This window comes from Pleurodeles waltl, chromosome 8, assembly GCF_031143425.1.
Source record: "Pleurodeles waltl isolate 20211129_DDA chromosome 8, aPleWal1.hap1.20221129, whole genome shotgun sequence".
In the NCBI taxonomy this organism is placed as follows: domain Eukaryota; kingdom Metazoa; phylum Chordata; class Amphibia; order Caudata; family Salamandridae; genus Pleurodeles; species Pleurodeles waltl.
Window position 1 is genome coordinate 82,580,420 of NC_090447.1, and position 18,597 is coordinate 82,599,016.

The 18,597-nt window shown below is 42.6% G+C and overlaps 1 protein-coding gene across 4 annotated transcripts in view; it reads left to right on the top strand.

The window, feature by feature from the left end:
- The window catches only part of LOC138249738 (beta-arrestin-1), a 702,383-nt gene that overhangs the window by 374,165 nt on the left and 309,621 nt on the right, over window positions 1-18,597 (top strand). For all 4 annotated transcript variants that reach the window (XM_069203796.1, XM_069203797.1, XM_069203794.1 and 1 more), the window contains exon 2: window positions 16,216-16,246. In XM_069203796.1, the coding sequence (XP_069059897.1) occupies window positions 16,216-16,246 (31 nt within the window). The remainder of the gene's footprint in view (window positions 1-16,215; window positions 16,247-18,597) is intronic.

Sequence of the window (18,597 nt, forward strand, 5' to 3'; positions counted from 1 at the left end):
GCAATTTCACATACTGAAAGGTGTTTCAGTATGCACAAAAACTGTTCTGTCCACAAAGGAGGGCCACTTGCATCGTGGCGAAGCGTTCCCACATTGGCGCTAGGCAGCCAGAAGTGCGCCAGGGCAGAACTGAGCCATATTCTGTTAGATATGGCTCATTTCATCTCTTTCCCTTTCATATAATGCAGCTCATCGACTTCCCTTGCAGCATTCTCCTGTGTCAAAATTTAGTAAATCTGGGCGTTACTGCAAAACACTCCCATTTTATGTTTGCTGACACCAGGTTTGAGACCCAAACAATTTTTCCAGTGTAGACATTCCATGTTTTTTATTCAGTCATTACCATTGATTCTCATTTGTTGGGTGGCGGCCAAGTTTATTCAGATTGCTATCAGATTGCAACTGACTTAATGATATGATATTAGCCTCTTAGATATTTGTTTCTCGTTATTTGTTGTCTCCATGCACATATACATTTTTGTTGCTATACTGGCATGGTTTTAATGTCTTTTTTTAAACAATAAAAACAAAAGTAGGAGTTTTCTATAACGTTTTGCCTCATTACGCGTGTGTATCCCATGAGCTGGGCGACATTGATTGGTATCAAATTGTTTTTAAGTGTATTTTGTGCTTTTATGGTTAATCTGTTGACCACATAAAGATATTGTGATTTTGGCAAAGTGCTTTTCCAGCTTTGATCTTCCCTTGCTGACTAATGTCTTGGACAGCCTAACACTATGGCAGTGGTGTTATCAGCTTTGAATGTCTGGCACAATTGCAATCACAACATTTATTTTATCCCTAAGATGCATTACAGCACATGTACAGTCATTGGCATTGTACACCAACAATCTCAAAATATATGACTGTTGGATTTTGGAACCCATCTCTTGAGTTTTGGTTTTCATTTGATAGACCTAACTCCAAGCGCAGCCGACGAATCTGAAACATGAGATGCTGTACATACAACTACTTAATGTGTGGGGACACTAAACTATATTGAAGATACCATGGTGCAATGCAAAGGTGTAAACATTTAGTTGTGACAGTACAAGACAGCTACTTTTTGCCCAGTGTCCCCCTATTTTCTGCATTGATGGTCTCAGCATTCAATTAAAATAGGATGTCTAGGAATATATTTAGAAGTAGACATGACAGGTTTTTAGAGAGGTATGCAGGTGTACATGTTATTAAAGTAACATTTTTACTGAAGGTTTACTTGTAGTATTCGATCAGTACAATATTTTAGTGCACACAGATGCTTGTGTGTTTGTTTTTGCAGTGCTGTGATCCCCCGAGATTCTACAGCTTATTATGGTGACAACTTGAAATATAAAAGCATACCGAAGTATTTCTCACTTGTCATGCTGCAGACAAAAGGAACAGTTTCGACGCAGCCTTATTCCAATTACTTTAGATTGGGCCAAAATATTTATTACTTAATTTATACAGTCCCAACTTCAAGGACCAAAGTGTGATGTACCATCATACTATCACAGTATACAATTTTCATAACTGAGTAAAACCATCAATGGTAATCAAGGGGGGAAATATAGTGCTTTGGGACCAAAATACAATACAGATTTAGAAACATAGAAAAGAAGAGGTAATGCATCATTAAGAGAAGAACAGCCACATCCTTGCAAGTAAAAGCAAGAGACATGAAGTTGTAAATATGGTAATTGTTCTACTAATTTCTTTACCGAAGAAAAGGTTATTTGTTTCTGAATGTATCAATTTTCTTGGGTAATTTTATGCCTCATTTTAGCATTATTAAAATCTTCTCCTGATTTCCTAGAAATGTCTTTTAGTTTGGTAGTTTGGTATCATAGGGCCATATGTACGAACACATTTTCCCATTGACACAGAATGGGAAAAACCCTTTGAAACATCTTGCCCATAGTTCTTTTATTCATTACTCTTTTAGCAAGAGCCATATTTACAAGAATTTGCTTCCAAAGAGCATGAACGAATATGAAGAGGAATTGAAAGAAAATTGCAGGTCAGGGCTACTAGAATCAAGACGTATCTAAAGCAATGAACAGATATGTGCATGGTAGATTGTATGTAGGTACACAAAGGCACAACATATGCTCTCATGCAAGTGATTGCTTACTGGCAGAAGGTCATGGCTTAGTTCTCTGTGACACCAAGAACAGGTTAACCCTTTTATCACAGAACCCACTCACACCTCTTGCCAAACAATGTCATGTCTGCATAGTGCAGAGTAAACGTTCACCTATCAAGTAAGCAGGGAAGCATATTTTTAATGTGGAAGGGAGTGAGTGCAGGCAGGAGAGTGAGTGTGCACTTGGCAAAAGGGCTGTATACGCCGCAGCGTATTGCAGATTGATAGCGGATGAGAGTGGGGCCCTTCTGCAGTTTCCTCTTATCGTGGGTGATCCAGTTGTGATAAAGAGGAATCATTAGAGAGATGCTTGGTGCCTCATGAGTGAAGTTACATGCTGCAAACCACGCTCAGAATAGTACTTAGCATTCCCTTAAGACATCAATGTGAAAGTAAACGAGAAATAAAACGAGAGAAGATTTTGTGCATTGCTGGAGAGTTGGGTTTAAGGGAAGATTGACTTTGATAATGGTCCATGGGATAAAGGTGGTGATACCTTATTTTTGTTTTTTCTAGGTCCTTCTTAAAAAGATGTGTTTTCAGATCTTCCCTGCAATGCAGAAGTAAAGTATTGGTGGATGCTATACATTAACCTGAGATATAGTTAGAAAGTCTGGTTTCTGGGTTATTTGTTTGTTCTTCATCTCCATTCTGGTGATGTCTTGGCTTCCTGTGATGCAGTGAACCTCAGAGATATATTTTCCTTTCTGCAGGGGAGAGCTGGGGAGGCAATGTTTAGGCTTGAGGAGGCATGATGGATGATATCAGGTACTATTTCTTGGTTCTCTTGTTAAGGGGAGTAATATCACAAAGGATTTTCCTTGATGCTACAGTCAAACAAAGACTCCTGTGAGACAGTGTTGCCTCCATCCAGACTGGAGAAGGCAAAGCTAATGGTTTTAAGACATGCAACCATTGCAGGGAGTGGTGGTGTGCAGGAGAGCGAGTTAATGACATGCTGTCTGTGTTTTCTTTGCAATCTACATTTTAAAGGATGGTTGTAAGTCCACGATGAAGTCAAAGAGTTGAGTTGATGAGAGAATCAGTCCAGTTGCATGTTATTAAGGAAATCTTAAAATGTGTTGTTCATGATGATAGATGGAGTTACATAATTAGAATTACTTTGTATGAAACCAACTGAGGTCACAGTACTTTAAACAAAAGCAAACCACTCAATGCTCCCTTCTGGTACATGTTAACTCCATAAAGAAATGTGTTGTTAAGGCTAGTTCCCTGAATGTTTATTTATGTTTTTGCTGATTAGCATTTGTTATACTGCTGCTTGGTGTCCAAGATAACACGACATTTGTCTCTACCAGCTGTACAAAAAGGAATTTGTAATACACGGAGTTGTGCAAGTTCCTGTTTCTAAATATATACAATTAATTAGGACTCCATGCCAAGTTGTCCTTGTAATAAGCATAGAAGCTCATGGCTGTTTGTGTGGTGTGATCCACATGTACAATTGAAAGGGTACCAGTCAAGTCACCCAGTTATGCTGCAATCAGTGAGGGATGTTGTGCAACATTTTGTTTAGCATTTAATGTGGAATTTGCTGGTTAGTTGTATCTGACACATCCCGAGATAAGGAGGACCACATGGCCCGTGGTAGTAAAGGATCGATATGTGTAATATAAATGTATGTTTTTAGTCATGCCCTCTATTATCCAAGCTAAATCATTTTTATGAATCAAAATCCACTAAAAAGTATACTTATAAGGCACCATCCTCTAAATTCATAACATTTAACTTACATTGATATGTCCTAGCCCTGAAGCTTGAATAATTTAGGATTTCCCCAGAGTTCTTATGTTGTTCACACAACTGTTGTTTACTGCTGAATGTTTGGTATATACTTTCTCGACTAGCCATGCATCATTACAAGTTGTAAATTGAGGCATCAGGTTCTGAATTCTCTTTTGAACTGCACTGCACAGATGAGTCTTGTAGATTCAATACTTCCTGCTTAGACTTACACAGCTTCCTAATTTTCCTCTCTGCTGTATCCAAAACACTTTATTTACATTAGGAAGCAGGACTGCATGCTGCAGCAAATTTTTTTAAATTAAATATTCATTACTTGTTCGTGAGTTTTTGTTCATCCTTTGATCAGAGAAAGTGCTTTGTTACTTGCCATCAAAATGTAAGCACTGGCAATGCCAATAGGCTTGGCTTTAAAGGAATGTTGAGTGGTAATGTGAAGCATTACATATAAAGAGCATGGGAATGAATATGTCTTTTTGTGGAAGCAAATACGTGTAAAATAATATTGGTGTAGGTTAAAATGTTAGTTGACAGTTGAACTGTCAAGTCTGATCTAAAACATTGATGTAGGTTAATGACTGTCCTTCTCCCATCTGTGCTGCTGCCAGAGATAGACAAACACAATAAATTATCTAGTTATCTAAGAGACAATTACAGCATTACAATGACATGTGTGTGCTCCTGTAAGTTCAACCGCAGACAGCTGGATAAATAAAATGATCACAGCTGCAGAGGAGAGCAAGCACTTTTTTGTGGAAGCACAAAGTTTCTGCCCAATCAAATCATGTACTACTGGCTCCTAACATGTGGGTGGAGCCAAAGCCTCTCTTTAGTGATGCTCACATAGTTGGTGACAGTTGCACTGTCAAGCTAGACCATAATGAGTGGATGGAGATGAGTTTAAATCCAAAAGTAGGTATTACACAGTTCCACATGAACTGTGTATTAAGTATTAGCAAGATGTGGGCAGAATATATGTATATATTGTATTTTTATACTGCAAACCTAGCAGAAGAGCAAAGGATTGCTGTAAACTATAAGGCTATGGATGAGGGAAAGGTCAGAGACAATACAAGATTGTGTACATCAAGTGAGAATTTGTATCTTTGAATTACACAATTGGATCACTGACACATTATAGTGGTAAACAATATAATTGACAAAAATATTGTATCAAAAATGTCATTTACCACAATATACTCTTCCTATACTTATAATAGTAAGTACAAAAATATTGGGAAAAAGTATTGTTGACCCTGATATAGAGTTTAAAGTAGTAAAAGTTAAATATTAAATTATATAAATGTATTAATATAAACATATTATAATGTACAGTAAATATATTCTAATATCTACTACTGTATTATAAATTTATACTTATAGAACCATCCAAACCCACATATATATTTGTATGCATATAAATATATCTATAGTGTTACATATTTATTTTCCATTATATTACGTTTTTTATATTTTACATGTATTCCAATGAATATATATATAATATAATGAATAAAAAATATGTATTTTTACCAATTTATTATTTTAATACTTTAACTGTATTAATATGAATATATATATATATATATATATATATATATATATATATATATATATATATATATGTACACGAAACTAGCTTCCTGAAACTAAAATAAAATGAAAATAAGTAAGCATTCCACAATTTACACTTTTAAGATTCAATTAAATAGTTAATTTACAAATAATAATTAATATTTTTTTAATTATTACTTCATTAACTTCCCAGCCTATACCCCTACAAACCTAGCAGCCCCCAACTAAAATATAAGTAAAATAAATCAGTATTCCATAAATTCCATAATGACAACTAAGGCAGATGTTTAGGAATTTCAGAATAAAGCTGATATTTATTTCTCAAATATGTATTGGCTTTATTCAGTCATATTTGAAAACAAGTTTATATCTTTCAACTCCAGGCTTGCTGGCTTTAATCTGAACCATGGGTTCATGCGATTCCATGTTTTCATGTTAGAACCACTCTTTTCTGACCTGAGATATTCTATCAATCTCTACTAAATATGGATTATAATGAATTATGCCACAGGCATGACTTTTTATTCTCTTCCACATACCCTTTAGAACATATAGGGATAGCAATTCAACCTACATATATTTTTTACAGCCATAAAGTGCCATCCACATGACACTGTTATTTCCTGGTCCCGAAGTGGAAAGTTGAACACTATATAACTCTGACAAACACTTTTGCTTCTGCTTAATGCAGGGGTGCCCAAAAATGCCCGATCTTCAAGATAAATACTGTGGGCCTCATTCCGAGTTTGGCGAGAAGAACGCCAGTTCGGTCTTCTGCCCGCTGGCCCTGTTATGAGTTTCCTGCTGGGCCAGAGGGCAGACACGGAGTTTTCTGTAATTCAGGCAGTGAAAAGCGTGACTGGGCTGCCTATAGGGGGCCCCCAGTACCCCATCTCCACCAGCCTTGCAAAAGCTGGTGGACACGGGAGTCGTAATCCCCAGGGTAGCACTGCGCTGGCGGTCGGACCATGGCGCGCCACGGTCATAATGTGGCTGTTGGACAGCCGCATTGGCAGTGGTCCAACCACCACCGCAAGTCTGGCGGTCCTAGGAACGCCAGACTCGTAAGGAGGGCCTGAGTATCTATATTAGTTCCATTGAGTTCCTTTGTATGCAAGTATATCTTATGTAGGTATCTAGTATGTTTTCTTCCCTCCTAGACTTACGTTGGACACCCCTGTCCCAGTGTTTGATAAACTTTATTCACAACTGACATCATCTACTTCTTCAGACCCTCCAATCCCAACACATGAAGATACTTACTGCAGCGTCTTTTGGTACAGTTAATTTATATATCAGAAGTCCTCTGAAGTCCAGATAGCTCACACGGATATGTAAAATCAACCTGTTACTTGAAAATATTATTCAAATAAAAGGAGTCATCCCTTTGAAAGAGGCTTCACTTTTGTTTCCTCGACCTGAACAGTATTTCAAATCTTTATTTTCTTATTTTCTTTAGCAAAGAGGTATGAAGTGTTCTGTCTATAATCAAATATAACTAAAAACTTACATTGCACATTAGGACATTCTTGCAATTTGTCACTTTCTTGTAATAGTTCTACTTCCCTGGGTTTTCTGACATTCTGCTGCAGGCAGTGGAGCAAAACAACTGCTGTTCGATCAGATATGTTGAGCAGATCTTTACATTTCTGAGCACAATTTGTGGAGTTTTTCAATTGATGATATGTGCAGGTGCAAAGAGTGAAGGGAAGGCAGGGTATCAACATCACAAAAATATGCAAAACATCTGATATTTACATTCAGCTTAACGAAGAGTATTCTGGGACAGCAACATGGTGGCGTGAGCCAGCGTCTGGGGGGGAGGTGACGGTTTGTGACGGGAGAGCTGAGAGTAGTCCAGGTGATATCTGAGAGGTGGGTAGAGAGTGAAAAAGGATGAAGAGCAGGGCAGTCAGATGTGGGAGGTTTATTCCCCAGACCTTCACTTTCTCAGGGCCAAGCATACATGATGTCTAATGTATTTTTAGAATTTGAAGCAAATCTTCCTTGTTTATTGGCAATGGCTACAGCGATAGATGGCGCCCAAGTGGTGGAGCGGTAGTGTTTTCTCTTTCCCTGGCCAGTATTTGTTTTTAAATTAGGAAGAGATGATTATGCTATGTAGGGCACTCATTACATTTTGAATCTGGACCTACCAAAAACTTCTGACATCCCTGCTTAAGGGAAATAAAACATCATGCAGGTGAAAGGAGAGAGGGTATAGATACAAGTGCAGAGATGTTAGGTGAGCATTGATCCCAATGCACTAATTTAGAACTATTAAACCCAGGGTAACCTCAAGCAAGCACTTGTAGAGCATCTGCTGCTTTAGAGTCCACAAGGGATTCTTCTTTATTCGTGGGACTAGGTGTGTGCGCGGGGAAACGTGTGACTCTTCCACGTACTAATTGTATCAAATGTTTAGTTCTCATACAAGGGGTTGATGATGCTCCTACTGAAAAGAATATAGGGCCATATGTACGAAAGCTTTTTCCCTTAGACACAGAATGGGTAAAATCCTTTCGTACATCTGGCACATAGTGCCTTTATCGTATCTGGGAACTGCACAACCAGACCTCCTTATGACTCTACCAACGCTCCATTATGCAGGGACTTAAAACATCTGGGCGTGGGCTGATATCCCTTAAGAAAAGGGTTGAAAGTTCTTGACTCTGGGCTGCTAGCTGACCCACCTTGCATGACCAGTGGTCACACAGATAATCATACAGTTGTATAGCATCATGCGGTCTTGACAAACGCCGCTTAGACACCTTATGCTTGCCATCCAAGAACCTACTATTGCAGATTGCCAGAGCATCCTCCTGTTGCTAGGGCACATCAATCAGCTTATCTGCCTCTAGTAGCCTGAAGACAGCACTGCCACCTAAAGGGATCAATGCACACAGATCTCGCCCACTCTCCAAGTAAGAGCACATGTTAGTGACCTGCTCACTGCTTATATCCACTCTGTAAGGAGCGATCTGTAAACTCTGCTACCAGCAAGCTCTCCATCCTCCACTGGAGCATCATTTATGCTTAACCATATTACAGATGTTGCTGTTCTCAAGATTTGGCAGTTGCAACTACTGCGCCGTAAGCTAATAGTTTCAGCGAGTGGAGTGTGATTTCACAGTACAATGATTAGCCTTTAAGGTGCCAATTTGATGGAAGGTTTCATTTTATGAGGAGCTCACGCTTCGCAAAGGTGAGAAAAGAAAGAGCGTTTGTGAATTTCTAGGAAGCACCTTGAATATTAGGAGAAAGCGTACTAATATATTGCTTGAGTAGTAATAGAAAAAGCTCAAATTCCTGGAGGAAATTGCAAAATCTGGAAGAGAATCCCCCAGCTGGATATCCTGAATGATAGTTGAGAAGTGAATGCAGGCAAAGGATTGCCCTTCTGGCTTATCATGTCCTCCAGAAAATGGGGATATCCCATCGCAACCCAACTCCAAATCATAAACATGGATTCCAAGGGCAGATAGTCTGTGCTGCTCTTTTTGTCCTGTGTTTGACAATGTCAGCGTATAAGTCACCTTTCTTTCACCCACACCGCCAGGTCCTATTAAACGTTCATGCTGCTTTTCTGGAATACTCTTTTCTGTACTCAGCAGCAGCTTTATAGAACCAGAGGAGATAAAATGCATATGTTAAGGATATCGTACCACATGTACCTATACTTCACACCCCAGCCTTAACGTAAGCAAAGGAAATTGCCCAGTTATAATTATGGTCCAGTGGGCCCCTCATGCCCCTGGACACTGGTGCCACTGCACCTGCTACACTTTCGATAGCTGTGCCCCTGCAGTCCTTGCAAATTTAAATAAACATATTGTTTCAATATTTAGGCCCTCATTACAAGGCTGAAGGTGATCAGCAGCGCTGTGGCGGTCTGACTGCCGCGGACCCGGTGGTAAAGACTGCCGCATTACAAGTTGTGGGATTTGGCAGAAGCCAAATCACCACAACGCCGTCTGGCCCACCGGTGCATTCGAACCGACGCTGCCGGCGGTGAGCACCTCCAGCCCGGCAGCAGGCCTCAGCCTACTGGCAGGATTAAAAAGTTGCAGACCGCCAGGCTTTCTGTGGCAGTCACCCCGCCACGAAAGCCCTTGGAGTAACGCACCCAGCGACAGGAATCTTCACAACTGTCCCCGGCACACACATGCACACATGTCTCCACACCTCCATGCACCCCCACCAGTCCACACACCTACATACACCCCCCCACCCATCCACACACTTCCATGCACCCCCAACCATACATATCCATCCACCCGCCCACCCCCCTGCACCACATATATACGCTCACCCACTCTTGCTGTTCACTCACACAAACATGCACCCTTCTCCCTGTCCACTTACACAAACATATGCACACGCACACAAACATCAGCAAACACCCCCAACTCCCCATCCACAAACACTCACTCACACATGCACCCCCATAACAATCATTCATAGCCCCACATCCTCCCCATTCATGCACACCCCCACCCCCTCCACGCACGCATACATTAACACACTCCCCTTCCGCATGTGCACACTTGCAGACATGCTCCCCCACCCAGTCGCAGACCTGCACAGACACCCCCACTCACTCGCTCACAAACACGCACTCATACACCCCCATTTGCACACATGCACGCACACACCGCACACATGCACCCAACACTCCCCTGCCCCTTCCCCCTTTGGACAATCACCTTACCTTTTCTGGTGAGCTGCTCGTCCGTGAGGGCATGGGTCCTGGCAGTTTTGCACCACCAGCACCACCACACCAGCAGGACTCCACCCGCTGTATTAAGAGCCGTATTACGCCTCTTAATACTGCGGGCAGAGTCTTGCTGGCGTGGCAGTGCAGGTGATGCACTGGCCTCTTCGGAGTTGGACTTCCGCCCACAAATGGTCTTTCAAAAAGACCGCCGAAGCCATAATGAGGGCCTTAGTCTCGGTAATGACAGAGTCTCCAGCGATCTGGTTTCAAAATATGGTTGACCTCCTCAGAGGGGTTCAATTGCGCATTGACAGGTGGGAGGGGAATGCGATCAGCAACTGACAAATGTTCTTTATGGATCCATTCTCAAGGGCAGCATTTGCCACTCACAAGGAGCCTGAAACTGATCGTGTGGCAGGAATCAATGAATGAAGTGCGTCTATTCTAGCACCCGTGGAGCTTTGTTCTCAGGTGTACAGAGACCGTGAACTGTGTATGGGGGCTCAATGAGACTTAACAAAAGGCCCTGACGTCTAAACCTACTGCTGGGCCACGCGCCAACTGTACACCTTGTAATACACACGTGGATACCTACAAACAACACTTCTTCAATAGAACAGAATGATCAAACAGAAAATCTGGATATTTTAAAGATCAAATAGAAACAGCTAAAAATTCTACTGAAGAATGTTTTCAAATTGTTAATTCAGTTTTTCCTATCCAGACTATTAGATGTCATCTCAAGCTCTCAACAGATTTCGAATGTGTTAGTTTTGCATTGCTATGAGAAACTGAAAGGTTTGCTCTAATTATAAAACAGCATGAGTTCTAACAAGCTTAGTGAAATGTTAAGTGAAAGTCCCATGTCCTCTGATCAATAACTATTGTACCTTGATTGTATTTTTCCAGCCTCTTTGAAAGATGTCTTGCGCTAGACTAAATACGGCTTGTGACCCATGCCCGGCGGGAACTCAGCAACTGGTACTCACTCACTTTCTCCGGGCTTCACTAGAGTTTCTAATGCCTCCCTACCCACTGCGGTGGTTCCTCTTGCAGGAAGCGCGCAATTGTTTCTTCAGTCTTAAAGAAACCTTCCCAGATCCATCTATTCCCAGAAATTATCATTCGTTCTCACTTTTACTAGTTCCCTTAAAATTATTGAGAAGCACTGGAACGACATCTTATAGTCTTTAACTGGCATTGGGTGCTATATTTTAGCACAAAATTAATCTCTGTGTTATTTATGGCCACAATGGAACATTTCATGCTAAAAAAAGTTGTAAAAACACAAGGTCTGCAAACAGCATCTGTTTTTTTCCTCTATTTTGCACTATTATGCGTTCAGGTTGTTAATGCTGATCCATGATAGCTTAGCAAGAGTAACTCAAGATTACTGTAATTATGCGACAGGATACCAGCGTAATGAGAATTTCACCTAGACCTCAACATTACCTGATCCCACCTGGTGGCCATCTGAAATCGGGCCCCTGTTGCCTCCCACAAATATAGCAAAATATCTTAGTTTTCTTCGAGAGGATAACCTTTCCTGGACTTTTTAAATCAATAAGTCTGTTTCTGCTTGCTTCTTCCAGCTTAGGGTCTTGAAGAAAGCCTTCTCCTACCTGATAATGTGTGATGAAAGGTAGTCTATCAAGCTCTTGATGCTTCAAGGCATGATTATTACATCACCTTTTACCTTGGGACCTCCAAGAAACTGAATGTGAAATTACAAACTTCTTCAAAACATGGATGTGCATTGGATTGTTGACTTGGGCATTAGGTCCACTCTTCATTGGCTTCCTGTGGATTCTGGGATATCCTCCAAAATTGTCTGATGAATCGTGCAGTGCAGTTTCGGCCCTGCTTCTCTGCAGGAGAAGTATCAAAAGTATGCGGCAACTCGTTCGCTGCCCTCCACATCAAATAACAGTTTGAATCTGCCCTTCTTCACAAAACCCACACTGTAGAGTCTGTACCTTAAAACTGCCCTCTTAAAGTTACTTTTGTCTATCACTTATGCTGATTACCATCTCAATAGATCCTTGAGTGCCAGGACACACATCTGGGAGTCAGTTTGTGCTATATAAGGTACATTAAGATAACAAAACATATGTAGAAACCTGAAATCTGAGGAACTCAAAAGTTTCTTCAGCTGGTAACATGTCCCACTGAGTAAAGCACTCATTGCACATATCTGTGTGCCACACGCATGGCACCAATTTGAATCCATGAAGAAATGCATCAGCCCCTCATCCATCTTAGGTGGCTATCTGAGTACCACTAAATTGGGTGAAGATGATAGCAAAGTGTTTTATTGTTTAAGACAAATGTCAGCAACTGTTGGGCAACAAATCCCAGCGAAAGAACGATGTATTGCTACTCCAAGTGATTTCCAGAGGTTAGACTTCTTGCAGCCATCCTCCTATCACCTTTTTTGTATTTGAAATAATACCCTAAGTGGCCAAGGGTATGCTCAGGCATGGGTCTTGTGCTCACTGTGTGTAGGAGGCTGGACTGGCTTGTAGTGAGTACCAAGGGGTACTTACACCTTGCACCAGGCCCAGTTATCCCTTATTAGTGTATAGGGTGTCTAGCAGCTTGGGCTGATAGATAATGGTAGCTTAGTAGAGCAGCTTAGGCTGAACTAGGAGACAAGTGAAGCTCCTACAGTACCACTAGAGTCATATGCACAATATCATAAGAAAACACAATACACAGATATACTAAAAATAAAGGTACTATATTTTTATGACAATATGCCAAAAGTATCTCAGTGAGTACCCTCAGTATGAGGATAGCAAATATACACAAGATATATGTACACAATACCAAAATATGCAGTAATAGTATTAGAAAACAGTGCAAACAATGTATAGTTACAATAGGATGCAATGGGGACACATAGGGATAGGGGCAACACAAACCATATACTCCAAAAGTGGAATGCGAACCACGAATGGACCCCAAACCTATGTGACCTTGTAGAGGGTCGCTGGGACTATTAGAAAATAGTAAGGGTTAGAAAAATAGCCCACCCCAAGACCCTGAAAAGTGAGTGCAAAGTGCACTAAAGTTCCCCAAAGGACATAGAAGTCGTGATAGGGGAATTCTGCAGGAAAGACACAAACCAGCAATGCAACAACGATGGATTTCCAGTCGAGGGTACCTGTGGAACAAGGGGACCAATTCCAAAAGTCACAAGCAAGTCGGAGATGGGCAGATGCCCAGGAAATGCCAGCTGTGGGTGCAAAGAAGCTGCTACTGGACAGTAGAAGCTGAAGATTCTGCAGGAACGACAAGGGCTAGAGACTTCCCCTTTGGAGGATGGATCCCCCACGCCGTGGAGAGTCGTACAGAAGTGTTTTCCTGAAGAAAGACCGCCAACAAGTCTTGCTAGCTGCAAATTGTGTGGTTAGGGTTTTTGGATGCTGCTGTGACCCAGGAGGGACCAGGATGTCGCCAATTGCGTCTGGGGACAGAGGGGGCGTCGAGCAAGACAAAGAGCCCTCTCAGAAGCAGGCAGCACCCGCAGAAGTGCCGGAACAGGCACTACGAAGTGGAGTGAAACAGTGCTCACCCGAAGTCGCACAAAGGAGTCCCACGTCGCCGGAGGACAACTTAGGAGGTCGTGCAATGTAGGTAAGAGTGCCGTGGACCCAGGCTGGACTGTGCACAAAGGATTTCCACTGAGAGTGCACGGAGGCCGGAGTAGCTGCAAAAGTCGCGGTTCCCAGCAATGCAGTCTGGCGTGGGGAGGCAAGGACTTACCTCCACCAAACTTGGACTGAAGAGTCACTGGACTGTGGGAGTCACTTGGACAGAGTTGCTGGATTCAAGGGACCTCACTCGTCGTGCTGAAAGGAGACCCAGGGTACCGGTGATGCAGTTCTTTGGTGCCTGCGGTTGCAGGGGGACGATTCCGTCGACCCACGGGAGATTTCTTCGGAGCTTCTAGTGCAGAGAGGAGGCAGACTACCCCCACAGCATGCACCACCAGGAAAACAGTCGAGAAGGCGGCAGGATCAGCGTTACAGAGTTGCAGTAGTCGTCTTTGCTACTTTGTTGCAGTTTTGCAGGCTTCCAGCGCGGTCAGCAGTCGATTCCTTGGCAGAAGGTGAAGAGAGAGATGCAGAGGAACTCGGATGAGCTCTTGCATTCGTTATCTACGGAAATCCCCAAAGCAGAGACCCTAAATAGCCAGAAAAGAGGGTTTGGCTACTTAGGAGAGAAGATAGGCTAGCAACACCTGAAGGAGCCCATCAGAAGGAGTCTCTGACGTCACCTGATGGCACTGGCCACTCAGAGCAGTCCAGTGTGCCAGCAGCACCTCTGTTTCCAAGATGGCAGAGGTCTGGAGCACACTGGAGGAGCTCTGGGCACCTCCCAGGGGAGGTACAGGTCAGGGGAGTGGTCACTCCCCTTTCCTTTGTCCAGTTTCGCGCCAGGGCAGGGCTAAGGGGTCCCTGAACCGGTGTAAACTGGCTTATGCAGAAATGGGCACCATGTGTGCCCATGAAAGCATTTCCAGAGGCTGGGGGAGGCTACTCCTCCCCTGCCTTCACACCATTTTCCAAAGGGAGAGTGTGTAACACCCTCTCTCAGAGGAAGTCCTTTGTTCTGCCATCCTGGGCCAGGCCTGGCTGGACCCCAGGAGGGCAGAAGCCTGTCTGAGGGGCTGGCAGCAGCAGCAGCTGCAGTGAAACCCCGGGAAAGGCAGTTTGGCAGTACCAGGGTCTGTGCTACAGACCACTGGGATCATGGGATTGTGCCAACTATGCCAGGATGGCATAGAGGGGGCAATTCCATGATCATAGACATGTTACATGGCCATATTCGGAGTTACCATTGTGAAGCTACATATAGGTAGTGACCTATATGTAGTGCACGCGTGTAATGGTGTCCCCTCACTCACAAAGTCTGGGGAATTGGCCCTGAACAATGTGGGGGCACCTTGGCTAGTGCCAGGGTGCCCACACACTAAGTAACTTAGCACCCAACCTTTACCAGGTAAAGGTTAGACATATAGGTGACTTATAAGTTACTTAAGTGCAGTGTAAAATGGCTGTGAAATAAGGTGGACGTTATTTCACTCAGGCTGCAGTGGCAGGCCTGTGTAAGAATTGTCAGAGCTCCCTATGGGTGGCAAAAGAGATGCTGCAGCCCATAGGGATCTCCTGGAACCCCAATACCCTGGGTACCTCAGTACCATATACTAGGGAATTATAAGGGTGTTCCAGTAAGCCAATATAAATTGGTAAAATTAGTCACTAGCCTGTTAGTGACAATTTGAAAGAAATGAGAGAGCATAACCACTGAGGTTCTGATTAGCAGAGCCTCAGTGAGACAGTTAGTCATACCACAGGTAACACATTCAGGCACACTTATGAGCACTGTGGCCCTGGCTGGCAGGGTCCCAGTGACACATACAACTAAAACAACATATATACAGTGAAAAATGGGGGTAACATGCCAGGCAAGATGGTACTTTCCTACACTGTGCCACTGGAACTGCGGTACACCCGACAGATGAGCCCCAAACTGGTCTTGGATTGCTGGTGTTCTGGTTTAGAGAGGATCTGGCTGGAGGTTTGGGTTGGACTGTTCCTATTGGAGCAGAGTCAAGACTGATTTACATCTGGCTGGATCTAATCTGAGGTGGCATGCTGAGCAAAAGAAAGATGTATTGGAATGCTACCCTGAGCGATTGCCAGTGGTTAGACTAATTGCAAGCAATCTCCCATCACCTTAACTATTATAGCTACCAACATTCTCTTATGCTCCCGGACTCTGGGCTGGTAACCCTGGCCCCCAGGGAGCAAAGAGGAGAGTTCCCCATTGAGAACTAAAACATATGTTCATGCCTTCTAGCTGTTACAAAGGTCAATAAATGACAATAAGAAACAACCTTGGTATGTATTTCAAATTATCATGTTGTGCTCTTTTATTTACTTTGTGATCCAATTGGAAGACTTTGGAATAAAATGTCACAGTTATACATATTAATGTATCCCTTTCTTGCTATGTTTTACAGAGTATTTAAGAAGGCAAGTCCAAATGGGAAGGTAAGCAGTTTCCTTTATTTCTGTTTCTTTCACTTGGCTTATTTGCAAATGAGATGTTTCATTTTGTTTCGAGAAACCTATATATATATTTATGGGGTCAGTATTCTGTGACCTACAAATGATGGGGAGGCTGTCTGGATGTGGTTTGTGCATTTCAGGTTTTGGAGCACTAATGTATTGTAGATCCACATGTTGTGCATCATTGCACCATCTAGTGGTTGGACTTGGTATATGATCTTGTTGAGTGAAATCTTACAATTGTGAATTGTGGCATCACTAATTCATCATGGCAGTGACCCGAACCTGCTCTTCAGAATGTTTCTTTATAACACCCATTTCAACCACTCAGGGAGCACTTGCAACACCTGATGACACAGATTAGTGACCTTAGAGGTTTCAAGATCGGATTTGTGGACATCTTGGACTTGGCGGTACTAGTGCTGTGCAGTACTTCAAATAGAAATATAGAAGTGCTAGTACTCACTACCCAGAGTACCTGTTTGCTTCTGAGAAGTGCCGTGCTCCTCCATTAAATGTACTGAAGTAGCGCTGAGAAGAGCAGACACTGCCCCCTTTCAAATTAAAGAAGTGGAGGTACTCAGTCCCGGACAGTACCTGCCCATTTTAAGCACTAGTGCTGTGAGGCTGATGGCAAAAATTACTACATGTGTATCTCCTCAGAGTCTTCCAGTGTCAGGTATGGAAAAGATGCTCTGTATATTTTGACATATGTGTCGCCTGGAGTTTCCATAGAAAGACTTACACTAGGGTATAAATGAAATCCCACTTGCAATAAAGATGACACTAAATTTTGGGCTTCTGTATGTTGCATAGTGAATATAGGGAAATTGCTTGTAGATTATATGTTCTAGGAGATGACTAGTGACTGGCACTGTGTGACCTCAGTTTGTTTAAACTTCCAACACAATTAATGGAAACCAACTGGCCGTGGAGGTGGCTGAGTAGTAGAGCTGTGGGAAACTGTAAGTATGGATGCTAAAAGGGACCAGGAGTGAACATCACCTGGTCAGTTTAACAAAACCTAAATGCTTGAAGACAATATACTACTCTGAAAGGGCATCAAGTCATAAAGAAATGCAGACAGAGGTCAAAATGTAAAGAAAACCCGTAACTACATCTGATCTTTGGTCTGGAAACCCATTGTGTTGAGGCAGCTTCTGAGTCAATGCAGACCCCTAAGTCACCTTGTGTCTAAGATATCAGAGACAGCTAAGAAAATTGCTCTTGGTTAAAAATGACTCCTAAGAGAATGGCAAATAAAGATTAATTAAGAGTTCCAATGCTGAAAAATCAACCATGATGAAGGTGACAGAAGTTTCTCTTGAGGTCGACATTGGAGTATATTATATGCTCCACGGACACGGCCAGAAGAGGCTTCGGGAGAAGTCCATCTTCACTGATGATGCACACTCATTTCACAAGAGAAGGATGAGTGTTGGACCAAGAACAATATTCATGCCATAAACCATCAGATGGACAACCAAAACATTGAAAGAACAGCGGAATGTAATGGAAGATCTATGAACAAATGTGGAAGGAACATTAGGGCAAATCCATCGCTGTTAAGCCCTCGCCACCTGATGAGATTTGCATTTAAAATACCCAATTAAAAACCTGCCCATCAGTATGATGCACAGTCAGTGTACGAGGAAGAAGATGCTTCCTTCTTGGTTGAGACACTTATCCCTGCAGAGGAGAAGCCCTTCACACCTATGTTATCTAAGGTGCTTCAGAAATGTGAAGATTGTTTGCCTCTGGGCACCTTAAGAACAGGCGAAAACAAGGGAGCAGCGAAGTGTCTGGCTTCTGTCTGTGCTCCTGCTGGCCCTAACAATGGCCACAAAGAGGTAATTCATCCCAAGTGTTAGAATGGTCCACTGTGGTTAAAGGATGATAAAAAGATGGGTGCTGTGCTTACGAATAAGGAGTTGTGGGCACATATTTGATGGCATATCACCAATTCTGTGGCTCTTCTCATTAGATACAACCACACGTACCAAGGTGTCTTTTGATTATGTGGAAACAACAAATAATCAGCCAACTACGAGTTTTGTTTTAAGTCAGGGCGCATGGCTTCTGTTTGGGTTTATACCTGAGGTACACACACAAGTTATTAAAATGCCATTTGAAGGCCAGCATCTGTTCATTCAAGAGGTGGATGATGCTTTGCAATGCACCAAATAAGAAATGATTGCTAAGTCTGTGGGCACACTACAGCACACATTTATCCAGGGGCGCAGTCCAATCCCAACAGGTATCAAGCCACCGAGTATCTGCCATAAAAAAGTACCAACACAGCTACCAGGGTAGCTATGGGCAGGCAGGCTCCA